This window comes from Rhinichthys klamathensis, unplaced genomic scaffold (assembly GCF_029890125.1).
Source record: "Rhinichthys klamathensis goyatoka isolate OS25496 unplaced genomic scaffold, OSU_Roscu_1.1 h1tg000005l_1, whole genome shotgun sequence".
NCBI classification, from domain to species: domain Eukaryota; kingdom Metazoa; phylum Chordata; class Actinopteri; order Cypriniformes; family Leuciscidae; genus Rhinichthys; species Rhinichthys klamathensis.
The window spans coordinates 5034587-5052791 of NW_026606558.1; the positions used below are offsets into that span (position 1 = coordinate 5034587).

The 18205-nt window shown below is 38.1% G+C and overlaps 1 protein-coding gene across 2 annotated transcripts; it reads left to right on the top strand.

Moving 5' to 3' along the window:
- The first annotated feature begins 298 nt into the window (after nucleotides 1–298).
- alpk3a (alpha-kinase 3a) lies at nucleotides 299–17488 on the top strand. Of its 2 annotated transcripts, XM_056255817.1 has the most exons (15): nucleotides 299–348; nucleotides 658–937; nucleotides 1529–1567; nucleotides 2073–2194; nucleotides 2405–2522; nucleotides 2698–4057; nucleotides 8391–10797; nucleotides 12079–12226; nucleotides 14221–14348; nucleotides 14456–14491; nucleotides 14629–14903; nucleotides 15483–15571; nucleotides 15896–16113; nucleotides 16209–16257; nucleotides 16343–17488. In XM_056255817.1, exons 2-15 carry the CDS (start codon nucleotides 801–803, stop codon nucleotides 16683–16685), a joined length of 5469 nt encoding a protein of 1822 aa, XP_056111792.1. In that variant the 5' UTR covers nucleotides 299–348; nucleotides 658–800; the 3' UTR covers nucleotides 16686–17488. The 2 variants fall into 2 exon arrangements, with proteins under 2 accessions (XP_056111792.1, XP_056111795.1); XM_056255820.1 differs by lacking the exon at nucleotides 1529–1567.
- Nucleotides 17489–18205: the final 717 nt, after the last annotated feature.

Consider the following 18205-nt stretch of genomic DNA (forward strand, 5'->3'; position numbering starts at 1 on the left):
CGACATACCATACTGGTTGAATTTGGCTACATTTACACACATTAGCCAATTTCTATGTACATTCACACATCTCTAAACAGTGTGATCATTCAGTCAGAGTGAGAATTACATGATGTCATGAAGCTGACAGATAAGGAATGATTAAGGAAGGTGATATTTATGTTTTTTCTGTCTTTTTCTTGGACGCTTGCTTTCAAGTGGCTTCAGAGCAATGGCTAGTTGTGGAAAATGTGATGTGCTCTTGCGCCTATTTGTAGGCCTGCTATAAATAGGTTCTTGCTGGCAACACATGCTCTGCTGTTACTGGGACATCAGACTCCAAAGAACAGGCAAAGAAACATGCTAATGGTAAGTTCTTTAAGTGTTATACTGTAATATATTTTTGTCAAGCAATTCAAAGTTAGTTGGTAAACGTGTTGGTTGAAATCAAATACAAATGTTCATGTTTGACCAAATTAAAAGTAACAAACACCATTTCCTATTTATAACTACTCTGTACAAATGGTTTACTTGTTGAGACTAGTTGTCCTCAAAACAGAACGGTTCTGCCTAAACAATTTTTTTTAAATTCCAATTTTATATTATTAATGTTAGTACTTTTTCAAGTGTTTGTATTTCTCAATTTGAATTGATTTGTATTTTTTTCCCCCTTTTCAGTAGTTCTCCAGTTAGTTACAAAGTGGAACTCTGCATTTTGGTTCCAAAAGCCTGGAGACAAACCTCAATTTTATTCTACAGAAATATTGAAACCCCACTTAAAGAGGGTTTTTTTGGACTGTTGAAGTTATTTGTTTTGGACAATGACATCCAGGAGGCCCATGACCCGCTCTTACTCTGGAAATGGGAGATCGGGAAACCAAAATGGGGAGGATGTTTCATCGGCAAACGGAAGGTCAGAGAGCCGCAACTACCTCTCCAACGTTAGGCCTGAAAACAGGTAAAAAAAAAAAATATGAATGTTCAGTATGAGTGAGTGTGTTTGTTCTGCCTTATTTGATTATGAAAAATTTAAAAGTCTTAATTAAAGCCTTAAAAAGTCTTAAAACCTCCAGTTTAGATGTTAATTTTGCGGTTTATGAATATTAAATATTAAATGTGATAACATAATATCAAATGTGCATTAATTATATAATATTAATAGTATGTCATTTGTTTAAGAGTGGCTTTAATTGGAACATAATTATTGGTTTGCTACATTTGCCTTTTCTGACACTTATTTTATTAAATAAGATGTCATTTTAGCATACAGTAATTTGAATGCAATCACAAAATCTGTTTGTCATCAGTTGAATGGTTTTGATTTTGCTGAAATACTGACGTAACTGTGGTTACCACATTGGTTGTATTGTGTTTGCTCAACTCTGGCTATGCCAAAAGAGACCACAACATTCTCACCATTAGCAACAGCATTTACTGTATGACTGCATTACAGTTGCTCCTGGCTTAATCAGTGTCACACAGTGAAAGTCCTTAGTTTAGATATTCTTGTCTGATGAGTGTCCCTTTGATTTGCCTCTTTTCTAAATAGCTTTTCAACTCACAGTTATTCAAACTACAGGCCTTCGAGGTAATAAAAGCTTCTCAAAAGGTCAATCCTAATCTAACTACACTTCAGATAACTATTTCTGTTCCCCAACATGCCTTTTTTCCCTTTGGTTTGTTTTACAATCTCAGAAATACCCAATTTGCATTTGATTTGCACCGTGATTATGACAGTATTGTGCTTGATGTATAAATCTTTTAATCCTCCAAACCCACCCACCCAAATAACCACAGAATTATTGTACTTGGAAAAGTGCACTAAAAATGTTTCCACAAATGTCATCAGGCTAAAATAATATCCTCTCACCCTGTTAACACCCTGCAGCTTTTCCTCAGTCACGTCAATAATTCTAATTTTATATTATAATACTGATATTAATAATACAATATGTCAATGCTATCTCCTTGCTGAATTGCTAAATAATTTATTGATTCATATAGTAATGTTTGGAATAATTTGATATAATAAATACCTGCTTTTCACATATATGATGATTGTTGAGTTGACACACTGTATTTGCCATCTCTAGGAGTACATTATGTACCGTCATGGCTCATTTGACTGAAGAAACCCAGCCATGTTTTGAGACCACCATAAAATCAAAGGCAGTGTCAGAAACGTGCAATGTCAAATTCTCTTGTGTGGTCACGGGTAAGTTTTTTACTTATGATTATGAAAAAAAAAATGTTAAGTTTAAAACATGAAAAACCAATGTTAAAGACATTTCAATATAATCTTATTTGGTGTCTGAGTGTTTCTCAAAAAATTCTTTATACATTTATAATATATTTTCTGGGTTAAATGAATGCTATTTTAATGAATAAGACCAAACCTCCTTATTTTTGCACACATTTCCACCAGGTTACCCGGCTCCTGAGCTGACCTGGTACAAAGATGACATGGAGTTAGATCGATATTGTGGCCTTCCCAAATATGAAATATTTCGCAATGAAAAAATTCACACACTTCAAATCTACAAGTATGTTACTTGATTCAGACTATAGTCAGCTAATTTTCTACACAAATCACATTTCTAAAGCAATACAACTCCTTTTGTTTCAAAACATTGTTTGACATTACACCCAAATCAATGCTTTGATTGTTTTAGTAGTGACCACACAATGACTATAACTACATTTGCTTTCGTTTGGCAGCTGTACAGAAGAAGATGCAGCCATTTATCAGGCCTCAGCGAGGAACAGTAAGGGCATCGTCTCCTGTTCCGGGGTACTGGAGGTGGGGACCATGAGCGAGTACATGATCCACCAAAGGTTCTTCGCCAAACTGAAACAGAAGGCTGAGATCAAGCGGCGAGACCTGGAAGAGAGTCGACGTCGGGGTAAGGAGAACATCCAGAAGGAACAATTACATGTGATTAACCAGGAACGCTTACTAAGGAAGCGTAGGACTCCTGCTGGGAACGAACCCCTGAGCTCCTCTCCCACAACCAAGGATGGAGAGGAGAACGTGGCCTCCCAAGGGACAGAAGAACAGCAGTCTGCACTCCTAGACGATAAGTCTGATAACATCATGGCGCAGGCTTCTGTAGGAGCCACAGAGATGAAAGCGGAGAATGGTAATGAGAAACTCAACCGTATCTGTGATCCAATGGAGGTAGTCACCACAAAGCAGTCCACCAAAGAGAAACCGGACGAAAAGAAGCAGCGTATTACCAATGGATTTGATGAGGTGGGTATCATTAACCACACCCAGAGCAACAGAAAACAAGAGGATCCTTATGAAGGAATGAGCCTGGCAAAATACTTATCTGAGTCTGTGAAGTCACAGGCTGCTGAGCAACATCAGAGTCCTGAGATCATGGACGTCGATGTTAGTCCTGTCCAAGGAGAAAAAGAGCTGGAGAAGGAACGAGAAAGATTAAAAGAAGAGGAGAGGGACCGATCAAGAGAAATAGAGCGGGAAAAAGAGCGAGAGAGAGCCAAAGAAAGAAAACGAGAGAAAATGAGGCAAACAGAACAAGAACAAAGAGCTCCATCTGGGCCTTCAACCAAAGCCGCATCACACAAAGAGCCAGAACCTCAACACAAGTCAGCTCTAACCTCGGTTCTTCACTCCTTAAAGGACATGTTCTTCGGCAAAAGCAAGAAGTCCACAGAGACAGCAGAAACCACATGGAGAGCTAGTGAAGTGATCCTAGAAAATGAAATTCCTCATGAGATACACCTCCCTCCCTCACAAACACCTCCTCAAGAGGTGACCTTCGAACAGGATACACCAAAGCGGGTCCAGGAATCATCTCAAACGACGGACTTGGAAGTAAAAACAGAGTCTTTGCAACAAACACAAGATTCAACCGCCCCTAATAATATCATAAACTCTAATTCAGCTGAATTCCATGCAAACAAACCCGAGGATGTGTCTCCCACTCCTGAAAGACATCTTGAGAGCATTGGAGCAACACTTAGACTTTCTGTGGAGGAGCAGAAGGAGATGCCAAAAGAGGAGAGCAGTCCAGAGGACGTCCTGCAGATTTCTCATTCGCTGGTTTTCAAGGTGAGTTCATCGCACTTCTCACTTTACAACCTGCCGGTTTTGTCCATCTAGTGCAGGGCTTTCTGCACCACAGCACATGGGAGCTATTTATAGATAGTACATTTGTGCAGCAAGACTTGAGTTTAATTACACCAGTCCATGGCCAAGATGATGACACAAACTATACCCAAGAGAACACAGTAGGCAGCTTTGAGGTTGTTTGATCTTTGACTTTATCATGTAAGGATTCAGGGAGTCAGCAATGTTCCTATATAGACTATTTTCTGATCAAAACTGCAAACACAGTGTTCGGGATATAGGAAAGAAGGTGGGGACTAAAGTCTGAGAGCATGCACTATAGTGGTAATGCTTTTCTAATTAAATACAATATTTATTACAATGTTGTATTGTACAATCATATATTATCAGCATAACAGTTGAAGAGAAAAGTTCTCTCTTTTTTCCCCCCTTTTGTTTAGAATTTTATTTATATTTTGGACTCCACTGCATTCACTGCAGTTTTGGGTGGGTATGAAATATTATTTAAAATATTTTTGAAAGAAGTTTCTCATGCTCACCAATAAAAATAGCTACTGTAAAAAAAAGTAATAGTGTGAAATATGATTGGGTAACACTTTACAATAAGTATTAGTAAATGTTGAATTTATCCTTGACTAAGATTAATAAATGCTCTAGAAGTATTGTTTATTCTTAGTTCATGTTCACTAAATTAGTTAAACCTTATTGTAAAGTGTTACTTATTATTGCAAATAATAATAATATATAAAAAGTGTCATTTATTCCTGGCATGCCAATCTGAATTTTCAGCATCATTACTCCAGTCTTCAGTCTCACATGATCCTTCAGAAATCATTCTAATATGCTGATTTGGTGCTCCAAAAACGTTTTTTTATTATTATCAATGATGAAAACAGTTGTGCTGTTTAATATAACCGTGCAAACATGACATCATGACTTTGCGTAAACATACACGCCACTTTCAAGTCAAGTGGCGTGTTATCTATACGCATTTTGAGATGTCCACGCCGAAACGAACCGTCATCTTTTGCGTGTATGTCTACGTCGTTAAACGTCAAAATGATTCCGCGTGTATGTGTACGCTGTTAAACGTCCGAGTGATTCCGTGTGTATGTGTACGCCGTTAAATGTCCGAGCGGAAACGAAGCAAAATTCATATCTACATCTGTGGAGCAATATTTTTTTTCCTAGGATGGTAGGGGAAGACTCATAAATAGTATTAACCCCAGTGACGGGTAGGTTTAGGGACGGGGTTGGGGTAGGTCATATATTTATATACAGTAATGTAATGTTAAGTCAACGACGTTGATAAACACGCTGAAAAGCGATTATGCGTGTTGATAGCACGCCAAAAATGGAAATACGAATTGGCGTGTCATACGCCATTTCATGAGATCAGTCTGAACCGTGATACTTTTTCAGGATTCTTTGATGAATAGAAAGTTCTTAAAAACAGCATTAAAATTGAAATGTAACAATGTTTCTTTACCGTCACTTGATCAATTTGATGGATCCAATTGGGGAAAAAAATTCTGACCCCAAATTTCTGAGCAGAATTGTATAAACTCAAACACAACTCACATGGAAATATTTATCTGTGCTCTGCTTTTGTCTCATTTACGGTTCTCCTACTTTGAATAAGGCCTGCTGTCTCCTTAAAAGTGAGCATGAGTCAAACTGCCTGGATTTCAGCTTATCTAGAATAGTGTGAAAGTGGGTTTGCATGCGTCAGCAACACTTAAGAACAACACAAATCATATTCACTCATTAGGACCAACTAGTATTCTTAAAGTCAACATAAAATGGCATTTACAACAGTTTTAACTTCTTTAATGTGATACTTCCCAAAAACCAAATGTGGGGTGGAACTTGCATTACATTTCAGACATTAAATCGTGCATGCATTAAGAAAGTAAACAGGGTCAATGCCATTTTCATGTTGACTTTAAATGGACGTGTTTTAATGTTAGTACAGGTCAAGACATGAGGAATGACAGTTGCTGGACACTAAGACAAGAAGACAAAACCTCTTCACATTTTCTAGATTCTTTGGTTCCCTGTGTCTTAAAATAAACCTGTTTCTAATCTGTGCTCAGAGAAGCCATTACCATACAAAGAGTAATTGTCTGTTAAACTCGTATAGCTACATTATGTCAGAGAAACCAAAGTCAGCTGACAGTTCTGTTCTTTGGAATAAGGATTCTTCACCACTGCTCAAATTTTCCACTTGCATGTAAAACCTTTATCTCTGTGTGTAAATGATGCCCAAGGCGGCTATTTTTAATTTTGGATTTAGATTTTAGTTGTGTTGCATTACGGACATGTTTTCGTAGAATTATAAAAAGTAGTCATTCTTGGCAAGAATATGCACATGGCAGAGTCACATGATTTCTAAAATGCCATGTCTGAAGATTACAGAGAAATGAGGCTGTTAGAAAGGCATGTGGAACCACAGTGATTGCATCATCGCATAAAACCAGACACGGCTAAATGCTAATAACGTTTCACGTTTGTTAGTCAACAAGGTGAATGTCACCTTTAATTCATTGACGTGCTCTACAATCTCAGACAGGACAAGCATGTGATAATTTTGCACCTGGCATGCGACATATTCAGCTGTTTTATTTCCTTTGTAAAGTGGAAGTGCAATAACCCTAGCATCTCGTGGGAAGTTAATGTTAGTTGTTGTGGTGTGTCAGTTAGAGGAACCCTGCACATAAATTTGGATCCCTGTGTGTTGAATCACAACAGAGGAGCTTCTGTTAAAAGAAAGTTGTCGTAGGCACGGCTTATAAATGTGATAAGCTACTTCTGTCACTACTGAAATTTGAGTCTTTTTTTTGTTTTGTTTTTTACAGTTAAACGTATTAGTCATGTAGATTGTATTCTAAACTGATTACATTATATACAACAATTGTGTAATAAAGGTTATATAGTTTAAATTCAGCATGTAAAAGAAATGGAAATTCACCCTATAGGCCTATTATAAATCCATGTTATCGATCTTATTGTGAACAATTCATCGTTTTTTTATTTTTTTTATTTTGATGTCATAATTGGATCACATCTCAAAATCCAATCAAGAACCAACGGATAGAACCAAGTCCCCGCCCTACATTTTTTCTTTTCCGATAATCCACTTGGATATACGTAACAATGTGAAAGATCTGTTGCTACTTCCGTTTCATTGTGATTTTAGAGCTCTACCTTAGGCTTACAAAAACAACTTTTAATACTAACTTAGATGAGCACAGAAAAAAAACATTCAAGCAGTTGATACTAGTGGCAACTTTTGTCACCAAATGGAATCGCAATCTGTTTGTTTGCACTGGGTCGGACATAACAACATTGGTTCAACCAATGGTGTGAATTTGGAGGCGGGGCTACCTGTCTGTCTGATCAACTTTGGCTTTTCTGTTAGGTACTATAGTAGTGGCACAAAAATGACACAATTCACCTTTTAAGATCTGTTGTAGGCCCATATTGGAAACAAATCATTATTACGGTAGGCCTACATATTGATAAGTGTTTTTTAAGTCATTGCTAATGTGGTTTGATTGTGTAAGTCATATCAAATGTCACAGTTGTCAAGTTGACCTGACAGGTCATAAATAAATATTATGTTGTTTTTCCTAGTACATGGAAAGTTGCACAAGATTGGTAGTACAAATTAGTATATTGTTTCAAATATAACAGCTCAAAAAACAAGTGAACAAACAGACTGACAATAAATAGTTTAGGTGTGTCCTTATTGAATACATTTTTTGTTTAAATCAAAAACAATGTTGTTGTTATATATTGTTTATATTGATTGAAATCTAAGCTTTTACAAAAACATCTGCCTCAGCCATTGATTGCATGATTTTAGAAGCATACTGTAACAATACAAACATAAGAGTGATCAGTTACTCTTATTTTTTTCATTACTATGCCATAATTAATCATATGCCATAAACATACCCCCGGTTTCACAGAAAAGGCCTAAGCCTAGTCTCAGACTAAAATGCATGTTTGAGCTATTTTAACTGAAAGCAACATGCACTGAGATATCTTAAAATATGTCAGTGCCATTGTTTTGTCTTAAGATGCACACTAGTAATGTTTTTTTCAAAGCCACATTTATAAAAGCTACTTAAATGTCCTAATTGAACTAAGGTCTAATCCTGGCTTAATCTAAACCCTGTCTGTGAAACCAGGCAATAAAGTTATAATGCATGCCAAGAGGACAGATTAAAACAGTACAATCTATGAAGTGCATACAGTGTTACGAGGCCAACATGTTAAATATTTAACAAGCAACCGTTTATGTCTCAAGGCTACAGATGACCATACTAAACCCAGTGCCCCTGATGTTCCTGCCTCTGTGGACTTGCCCATTCCTCCATATCAGACTGAAAAGCTGGAATTTACCTATCTTGTGGATGAGGTCATGGGAGGTGCTGAGGAAATGCCTATTTTAGAGGAACAGGGGGGCTCCGCTGCCCCCCTGACAGAACTCATCATGGCAGACCTGGAAAGCACACAGTGTTGTGAGAGCCAGCCAGAGTCTCAGATTTCCCAGCTTGCCGACTCTGTCCCTACCCAAATGCACACTGAGTCCCAGTCAGCGGAGCTGGGGGTAGAAGAGAGCAAAGAGCCCTGTGAGTTAAATGAGAAAGTAATTCCTCATATGGAGGAAGAAAGTGTTAAAAAAACGCTAGAGGGAGGTTCCCTGACAGAGAAAAATAAAGAGGAGATGGATGGTGCAATAGAACGGAAATCTTTTTCTGCAGGGGAAAAAGAGTCGGAGAGTGACTTTGTCATAAAAGAGTCAGTCCTTCCTGTACTTGCAGTGAGTGAAAGAAAATATGAAATTAATGATCAAATCTCATTGTCCCCAGCATCGGGTCTAAGTCAAGAAGGGGATTCTGTCGCGGTCGTATCTAAGAGTGCAATGGAAATTGATTTTATTCCAAATGAAAAATCTATACCAGCACTAAACACGGATAATAAAGAAGTTGCAGCTGACTCTACTACAGTGAATGACTTTAAAATGAAGGAAGATAAGAATGATAAAAGCATTCCAAGTCAGAGCAAGAGTGCTGAAGACAAGGGAAAATATAGTGGTGAAGATAAGATAGAGAAGAAAGTGAGGGAGAATAAGGAAAAAGGCAATGTTAATGCTGAAAAACTGAAAGATGATTCCATTCAACCAAAGAAAGAGGATGTTAAGCAAAACAAGAATGTTGTTCCAAAGACAGAAACATCTATTGTGACTCCAGAGATAGAGATCCCCAAAAGTCCAAGACGAGGTGAGACTGAGGTTACGGAAACTCAATCGAGGCCATACAAAGTAGATAAACCAAAACTCCTAACAAAAACACAAGCCGAGAGACGATTATCAGAGAAGGACCAATCAGCAGTCCAACCAATTATAATACTCCCCGATACAAGAGAAACCGTTATCAAAAACGTGGCAAAGAAGAGATCCATGCCACTCATCCCAGAAATCAAGGTCACATTGCCAGACAGAGTCAAACGTGAAGAAACTGTTATTGCGCCTAGAAGTGAAATGCTGAAATTAGACCGTGAGCGAGTTATGCAACCTTTAACACAAGAGGTTGCACAGATATTTCGAGAAAAGGAAAGACAGATGGATGATGCAACAAGAGCATCAGGTGAATCAGCTTCCAACAGTGCCTTAGGTATTCCAGACCATTTGGGCGTGACAAGGAACACTCCATCATCACCTTTCGGGGAGAGAACACAGGAAGTCAAACCACAAAATCTAGATGCAAGAGTGAGAGGTGGAGAAGAACAAGGTAGTAACAACATTGGGTGGGGCAGGGAAGATGACAAGAATATCCCTATAATCAACATAGCATGTGCTGATGATAACGCAGCCCCTCTTAAACAAGAGCAAACTCACTCAAAGCCCTCACTTCCTGGCATAGTAATCTCACAAGATATGACTTTTACGCTGCTGAAGACTGAAAGCGACCAACATGATCCAGCTGCTACTTCTGAGAAGTCAAGAGAGCAGCTCATGTCCCAACTGAGTCCTGATATGTCTACAAAAACTCATCCTAGTATTACTAACCAAGACCCAAACAGAGTTCCTCAACCAAAAGACACAAGAGTAGAGCCTGAAGCTGACAGGCTTCAAAGGGACAAACCTTCCATAGAGAAACTTAGCCTAACAGCCCCTGTGGGACCTACGCTCCCTCCACTAAGTCCTGCCAGTTTGCGAAGGCTTATGGCAAAGAATAATCCAAACTTAGAGAATCAGGGGTCTGTCTCAGCTGCATCAGTGGATGGAAGTGAGAAGAGAGGAGAAGAGAGTGGAGGAAGCACACCCACATCCACTCTATCTTGTGAGAGTAGCCCCAAGATGAAGCGACGAGACAGTCTCACCCTAATACCCTCTGCCACCCCTGAGGAGCTGGCTTCTGGTGCTCGCCGCAAAATCTACCTTGCCAAAACCAAGTCTGAGGATGAGGGATCTGACACGCAGGGTAAGAGGGATAGTCCGTATATGTCGCCCAGTCAGGCTCGCAGGGCAGCTTTCCTGCAACTTCAAAGTGGCCAGCAAACACCTCCCACAGAAAGACGTTCACCGTTGCTGGCCCGCCGCAAGGCCACACTGGAGGTGCCAAAACCTAAGGAGGAGATTGCAGAGGTGGCAGACAGCACAAAGACAGAAAGCAAACCTGCAGAAAAGGAGAAGTTGGACCCCTTCAAAGGTAGCACATGTGTGTTCTTACAGTGGTTGACTGTTCACAGATATCAATGTTTAGTTCAGTTTATTCAGCAGGAACCTACTGAAATTGTTCATATTATCTATTGAAAAGGTTGTCAGATCTGTGCAAGGAAGAACTAACTCTTCTGTTAGCACTGTTAACATTTCATGTTATCTTTACTGACCAATACTGATAATCAGGGCTTGACATGAACTTTTTTGCTCACCAGCCACTGTGACTTGTGGTATTCCAAAGTAACCAGCATCTCAGCATTTTCACTGGCCATAATTTTGGCATTGACACCATGGGGGAAAACTGCCATATAGATATTTTTAATACTATCTCATGATTTGGCAGCAGTTATATTAGGCTGCTGTCACTATAAGACCTGACACATGGATTATACCGTTACACATGTTTTCTTTCTCAACTGTTTACGTTCACCAAGACCAGCATTTTGACATTATTTTGTGTGTATTTGACTGTTTATGCGCGATTAGCAGCGAAAAAGAAAGCAATTTAGTACTGAGAGGCGGCTTTATATGTGCACACTTTGGGTGTGAGCACAAAATCTGTGGGAATGTGTAAAATTATGCGGAATACCTCTAATCCCACGCCGAAATTAAAGCCCTGTAACATCAACAATATTCATTCGGAGTGAGTGAGGGGAGGCGGGTTTGTGTGTCAACTTGCAGTCAGAGAGATGGGAGACAGAGAAAGCGCAGATGGTATCGTCTATCTATTCTGCGGAAAATTTGTATTGGAAGAGTTTCAGATATTTCAGTATCGATGTATCGAAAAATCAATATTTTTGACAATACTACATTGTACTTAGTTTATCGTTTTAGATGCCTTTTTAAAAGACTACAATTGAAAAATGTGTACCGCCAAAGTGTCTAGTAGAAGTGTCACACGCCATTGCTGAAATCCACCCGCATTTGGCTGGTTGGCGGGTGTTAATGTCAAGCCCTGCTGATAATCTATATGCCAGAGGTGCCAGGTTCAAATGCCGGACAAGCCCCCAATTTATTTTACGACTCTAGTTTGGGACCAACATAAAAAGCGATTAAAATATTAGTACCTGAATGCATGACAAAATGTTTATTTTTAGATGTACAGTATTCTGGTTATTCTCCTGCTTTCTAAGCAAGTGTTCTAATTTTGCACTGTTCAGACGTTATCTTGTTTACACTAAGACATAGAGGGACGTTTGATATGGGGGAAGAGTCAAAACTAGAGAGTACATGTCTTTACCTTGTTACCCCTGATCCTCTTTCCATTCAGCTCCTCAGGTTATCCGCAAGATTAGGGGAGAACCCTTCTCAGATGCCTCCGGTCACTTGAAGCTGTGGTGCCAGTTTTTTAACATTCTTAGTGACTCCACCATCAAGTGGTACAGAGACGAAGAGGAGATTTTGGAGATTGAAAGACGGTAAATTCCTCTAGTCATTCAACACAGTCTAAAATTTTCAATTAATCCTAAAACAACAGGGAAAAGGACAAGGACAAGTAAAAAGTTACTGTGTTAATCATCAGATTAGATGGAAAAATGCCACTACAGTAAAAAAAAAGAAAAAGAAATCCCACACACTGTCATAGCTTGGAAATGTTTATTAAATGGCATATGTTTCAGGCATTTTTCGACATATTTGAGCAAAGTACCGAAATGTTGCAATAAAGATCTAACAAAGATTCACAAGTTATGACATTGTGCGTTATCTACTTTTTTTGTATGTCCTAATATAATATGAGGCATTTCATGCAGTAAACCTGCATGTATTTAGTAAAAGTTATTACCAATATTGTCATCTGCTTTGTAGTCATTCATTCAAAAAATAATAAGTCATTCACTTATTTGTATTTGTCCATGAACCCTACAGCTGTGATTGGTGAGGCCCAGTCAGACAGAGAGTGTGTAACCCAACACTGCTCAATTGCACCATCAGGGGATATTAAAAATCTAAATTTGTTTCTCACAGTGCTGTATCAGCACAATGATGCAGGAGCTACTCGCACGCAAACACCCTCAAATGCATCAACCGTGCTAGTGTTTGTAACACTGCCCTCATGTGGCTGTAAGTTTGAGGCATTTTTAATTAATAGGATATACTGTATGTAAATGCTGCTTTCAAGTCCTCCTGGGAAGTAGCCTACGTATTTACGAGTTGAGAAGTCGTGTTTACGACATCAGGTGCGTTCAAGCTCTTTCGACGGAGCAAGATGGCGGTGTAAGCTACCTTCTTTTAATTAACTACACAAGGTTTTTTAACTCTACTTTTAAGTCGCACTTATCTTTTAAATTCTTTCATTCCGTGGCGAAAACAAGCTTCCAAAATGAAGAACAAAGAATTTACATTAGGTGTGTTTTGCTTTTTAAGCCACTGTAAACTTTATTGTTACAACTAATATTATTATATTACAATGCTATTATATTTTGTGCAGGGAATTAGCTTATTTTGTTGTAAATAAAAAGTCCTGACATTGTCACTGCTAAATAAAATACCTACTGTATAAATATTGTGGCCCAACCATAGACTGTAAAAAAAAAAATAGGGCCCAACTCGTAAAGATTGGTGCTTTTTCTACCTTCACGTGCTATCGAAAATGATTATATATATTTAAAAAATCTAATAAAGAATACCAGTCACAGCAGTATGGAAGTTAATTGTGTATAAAAAAATATAAAAGGTAATTGTGACTTTTTATCTCACAATTCTGAATTTTTTTCTTGAAATAGTGTGTTTACATCTCACAGTTCTGACTTTTTTTCCTCAGAATTGTGACATAAACTCCCAATTGCGAGTTATAAAGTCAGAATTCTGTGATATAAAGTCGCAATTATGAGTTATAAAGTCAGAATTGAGAATTCGGAGAAAAGAAATCAGAATTGTGAGTTAAAAAGTCGCACTTATCTTTTAAATTCTTTCATTCCGTGGCGAAAACAAGCTTCCATACAGAAGCAATCGTTCTTCCCTCTGCCATGATTAAAGTTTATGGCCCACCCAACTCTGGAACTTGGGTATCAAAATTATCCCCGAACTTCCCAGTGGTAAATATGACTTGAGAGAGCATTCATGTCCAATTTTTAACTAGGAAACTCGTATATTCCGATATAAAAAATCGTGTAAATTCTTCTTTTTTTTTTTACCCTGAGCTTCTCACTCGTATTTACAACTTTGTGGTGGCATTCATGTGCGTCCAACTCATAAATATGATCTTTTCAACATGACTTGAACGCACCAGTATATATTAGGCCTATATTAGTTATTATGGGGAATTTTAATTGTTACTTACAACCCAAAATTGCATTTGAGGGGGGTGTGACATTTGATGTGTACTTTTCATGTGTACTTTTTTGATGTGTACACATCTACTTTCATTTTTATTTTAAAGTTAATATAACTCTCTCTCTCTCTCTCCTCTCAGTGCTGGGGATGAGGGTCCAGTGGCACTGGCCATAGTCCAGGCTTCCAGCAGAGACTGTGGAGTGTATGGTTGCTCAATCAAGAATGAATATGGGACTGACATCACTGATTACTTACTCAGCGCAGACAGTAATTTATAACTCTTTTGGTCCATTTATAAACAGAAATCTGCAAAACATCTGTTGAATAATTTTTTTCGTGTTATGTTTACCTTTACTCTGTTTCCTTTTGGGCAGTACTGGCAGAATTCTTCTTAAGGGATGATTTAGAAGGTATGACTTCTGAAGGAAATCAAGTGTGTTTATTTCTATGAATTATACTATTGCTATGAATTACACAAATTAAGCTTTGTGTTGTTTACCCATCTAAGTATCCAATGCTCTATTTCTGTATATTTCTGTAATCTCAGTTGGAGAAGAGATTGAGATGACACCAATGATGTTCACCAAAGGCCTGGCAGACTCTGGTTACTGGGGCGAGAAACTCTTTGGTCGGATCATGACGGAAGAGGTGCAGATTGGAGAGGGATGTGTGCACAAGACCTGCAGGGCAAAGGTCATCTATGGTTTGGACCCTGTCTTTGAGTCAGGCACCACGTGCATCACTAAAGTTAGAAATCCCATCGCATATGGGGCCAAGGAGGAGACCAACCTGATCGAGAGAAATCTAGAGATCACCAGACAGGTTAGAATCTTACTGGATCACACAATTGACATTTATAGTTAATATTGGAACCCAGCGAAAACTATAAAAAGACGCATCATCAATCATCATTTATTTACCTGTATTTCTTTGTATAGTGAAACACAGAAGGATATCTGAGAATGCCAGAGCTTCAGGGAAAGTGGTGATTTTTACTTCTAAGCTCCAAAAAGGTCCATAATATTATCATAAAAGTATTCACGATGTGCTCTATATTATACATCATTATAACTTTATGAAGTGACTGGTGAGGTTTTCAAATGTGAATAATATTTGAGAGCTGCATTAGAGGGAATTGTTATCAGTAAAAAAACTTATTTTTTTTAATCATTAGCACTCAATATTGCAATTAATATATAGCAAACAAGTCTTGCCCCATTGTTTTTTATGGTCTTTTTGGAGCTTGTATTATCATTGTATAAGAAAAATAGCCACTCAGATATTCTGTCAGAATGATGAAAAACATTTGTGAATAAACAATTACTCTAATTTGGGGGGGATGCACAGATTTTTACCACAATGACTTTCAGTCTGGGTTTTTTGTCCTTTTCTTATCCTCAGGATTGTAAAATCCAGAATACCGTTCGGGAGTACTGCAAAATATTTGCTGCCGAGGCCAGAGTGATCGAGAACTTTGGATTCTCATTAGAGTAGGTCACGGAATACAACATGATTTCAAACTATGAATATTGTCTCTATGAATATGTACACTAGGTCCCATTATAGATAACAGTATCTACGACTAACAACTTGACTTTAAGCATACTTGATAACTACTATTTTATCTCTGAAGTGCTACAAATCTGTCAAAACATTTTGAGATAATTTGTGATTTATTTTATGAACATTTCACTGTGTTCTATGAAGTAATACTGACTGAAATATGTTTCTGTGGAATGCATATGGCTATCAAATAAGAGACGACATCAAAATGATCTAATTTTATTCTTCGTTGCTCCTCTGAAAAAATTCAGAGTGATCCCCCTTCATCTGATGTATCGGCCCGCCAATACAGTTCCATATGCTTCAGTAGAGACTGATCTGAAGGGTGTGTTTTTGAAATACTGCCTGATGGACCGCACAGGGAGACTGATCGCCAGAACCACCTCTGAAGTGGAGCAGAAGTGTTGCGCTTTCCAGCATTGGATCCATCAGTGGACCAATGGAAACATCCTGGTTACCCGTTTAGAAGGTAAAGAGAATTTACTTCAACACTGCAATTGCCTAGTGCTATATATTAAAATATTCCCAATATTTAAGTATAAAATAATCTCTTGTGTGTTGCAGGTGTCGATACGAAGATCACAAGCATTGAAATTGCTACTAAGTCTAAAGGGTTGGTATATTTTACTATACAAGATTCAAATTTTTACCTATTTTTCCACTTCTTCTAAGACTAATATTTCCATGCATGCTTGCAGGTATCAGGGCCTCACCGATAAAGGATCTCCAAAGATAATCGAGCAGTTCATTACCCAACATCAGTGCAACTATTACTGTGGACTGTTGAGCCTGAGACCGTTAAAGCCAGTGGATTCTCTCCTGCAGCCTAAGATAAAGACCTCCAGGAGCCCTCTACTGGCCCGGAGAGGTGTAACCGGCTCATCCAGCCCTCAGCTTCAGAAGAAAGTAAATAGCCCTCAGTCCACCAGGAAAGGCACGTCAAGCCCCAAAGTGGTTAAAAAGACAAGTGAATCCGGGGAGAACAATTCCACTACCAAACACAAAGCTGTGGAGGTCCCGAAACCTGTCAGGATGAGGTAGAGAGAAGGACTAGAGCTCTTGAAAACATAATGCAAAGCTAAAGCAAACTAGGGCATACTTTTTGGATTTTCTTACCAAACTTTAGTTTGGAGCCTGTATAATTATCTATAGCTACTGTTGTACAGGACAAATGGCTTCCTACAAATGGATACTGTCCATTGTCTTTGCACATAGTGTCTAAAATGCAACAACTAAGGAAGAAATGACTATATAGAAAATATGTGAAAAGTATTTTCTAAAAGTAAATGGATGAATGACCAGAGGTGTTGTGGCCATTTTTAATATTACTGTGAACTGCTTTGCAGCTATAAGTCACCATTTATACCTCCTGAGAGCACCTTCACTTTAAGAGATGAATTGAGGCTATCTCCTTTCAAGACTATCACTGGAGATAGATATATAACCAGGACCGCCTGTAGACGGATAAACATTGTTTTCAGATAGACTCTGGAACTTTATGATTTATTCAAATGTTCCCATGTCAAGTTTATATGACTGAGGAACCATGAGAGAGGGAGTTTCTTTAGGATTCCTCAAACATCTGTGATGTATGTGTCTCAGCTGTGTAGAAATGCAGCTCTGTTTTTTTTTAGTCACTGAGAGGCTTTTTATAGTGGATTGTTCTGCTTTTATGAATATGGCAATAAATATGCAACACCAGTGCACCAGTTCTTGGTTTTATATGGGCAAACTATTGGCATCATTTTCAGTGCAAATTTGTTTTCATCTCAAATGTGTCTCCTAGAAGAGCGAAAATCATGAACTTTATTGTCACAGTAAAGCCATTTACTACTGACCATTCAGACTGTTCATGTGTCATATATCTCTAGATCCCTGCAACTTCACACAACTGGGCTAATATTTTTGTGAGCATAAGAGATTTCTTTCAAAAAGTCTCACAAATGTAAATGGTATATACACACACACACACACGCTCACAGATACACACACAACATACATATTGAAATGTATGTTCATTCAAAATAACATAAATCAATAAATGTAGCTGTCTAAACCTTTACCCCATTCACAAGAATTAGTAATCATTATTCTGTGGAAATTGCTCATGCTAAACAGCAAGACTGACTCATACATTAAAAACAGTGCTTGTTTAGATGTATATAAAGGGTTACCACAGATAGTGGTCAGAAATGATAAGATAATAGGGGTTTATATTATAGAAACAATGCGGATTGTAGTGTATTAGAGTATTAGAGAGCTTAGCAGAATATGTTTATAAGGATACGTATTTTAGGTGTTTGTGTTTTGTTATTTATTTTTGTAAAATAAACATGTAAATAGCAGTAGAAATTTCTTTGACTCATTTTACAGTCCAAAGACAGAGTCCAGTGCTTCATATCTTAAAAAACTGTTTCCCTGACCAAAGAGCCCTATGGCCATTATTGCCATAACACAGTATCACTGCAATTCCAGCATGATTGTCACAATAAAACACTGCATAGCACGCCTTAATATCTATCGTGGATCTATCTATCACGCCATTGGATGTAACTTCCAAA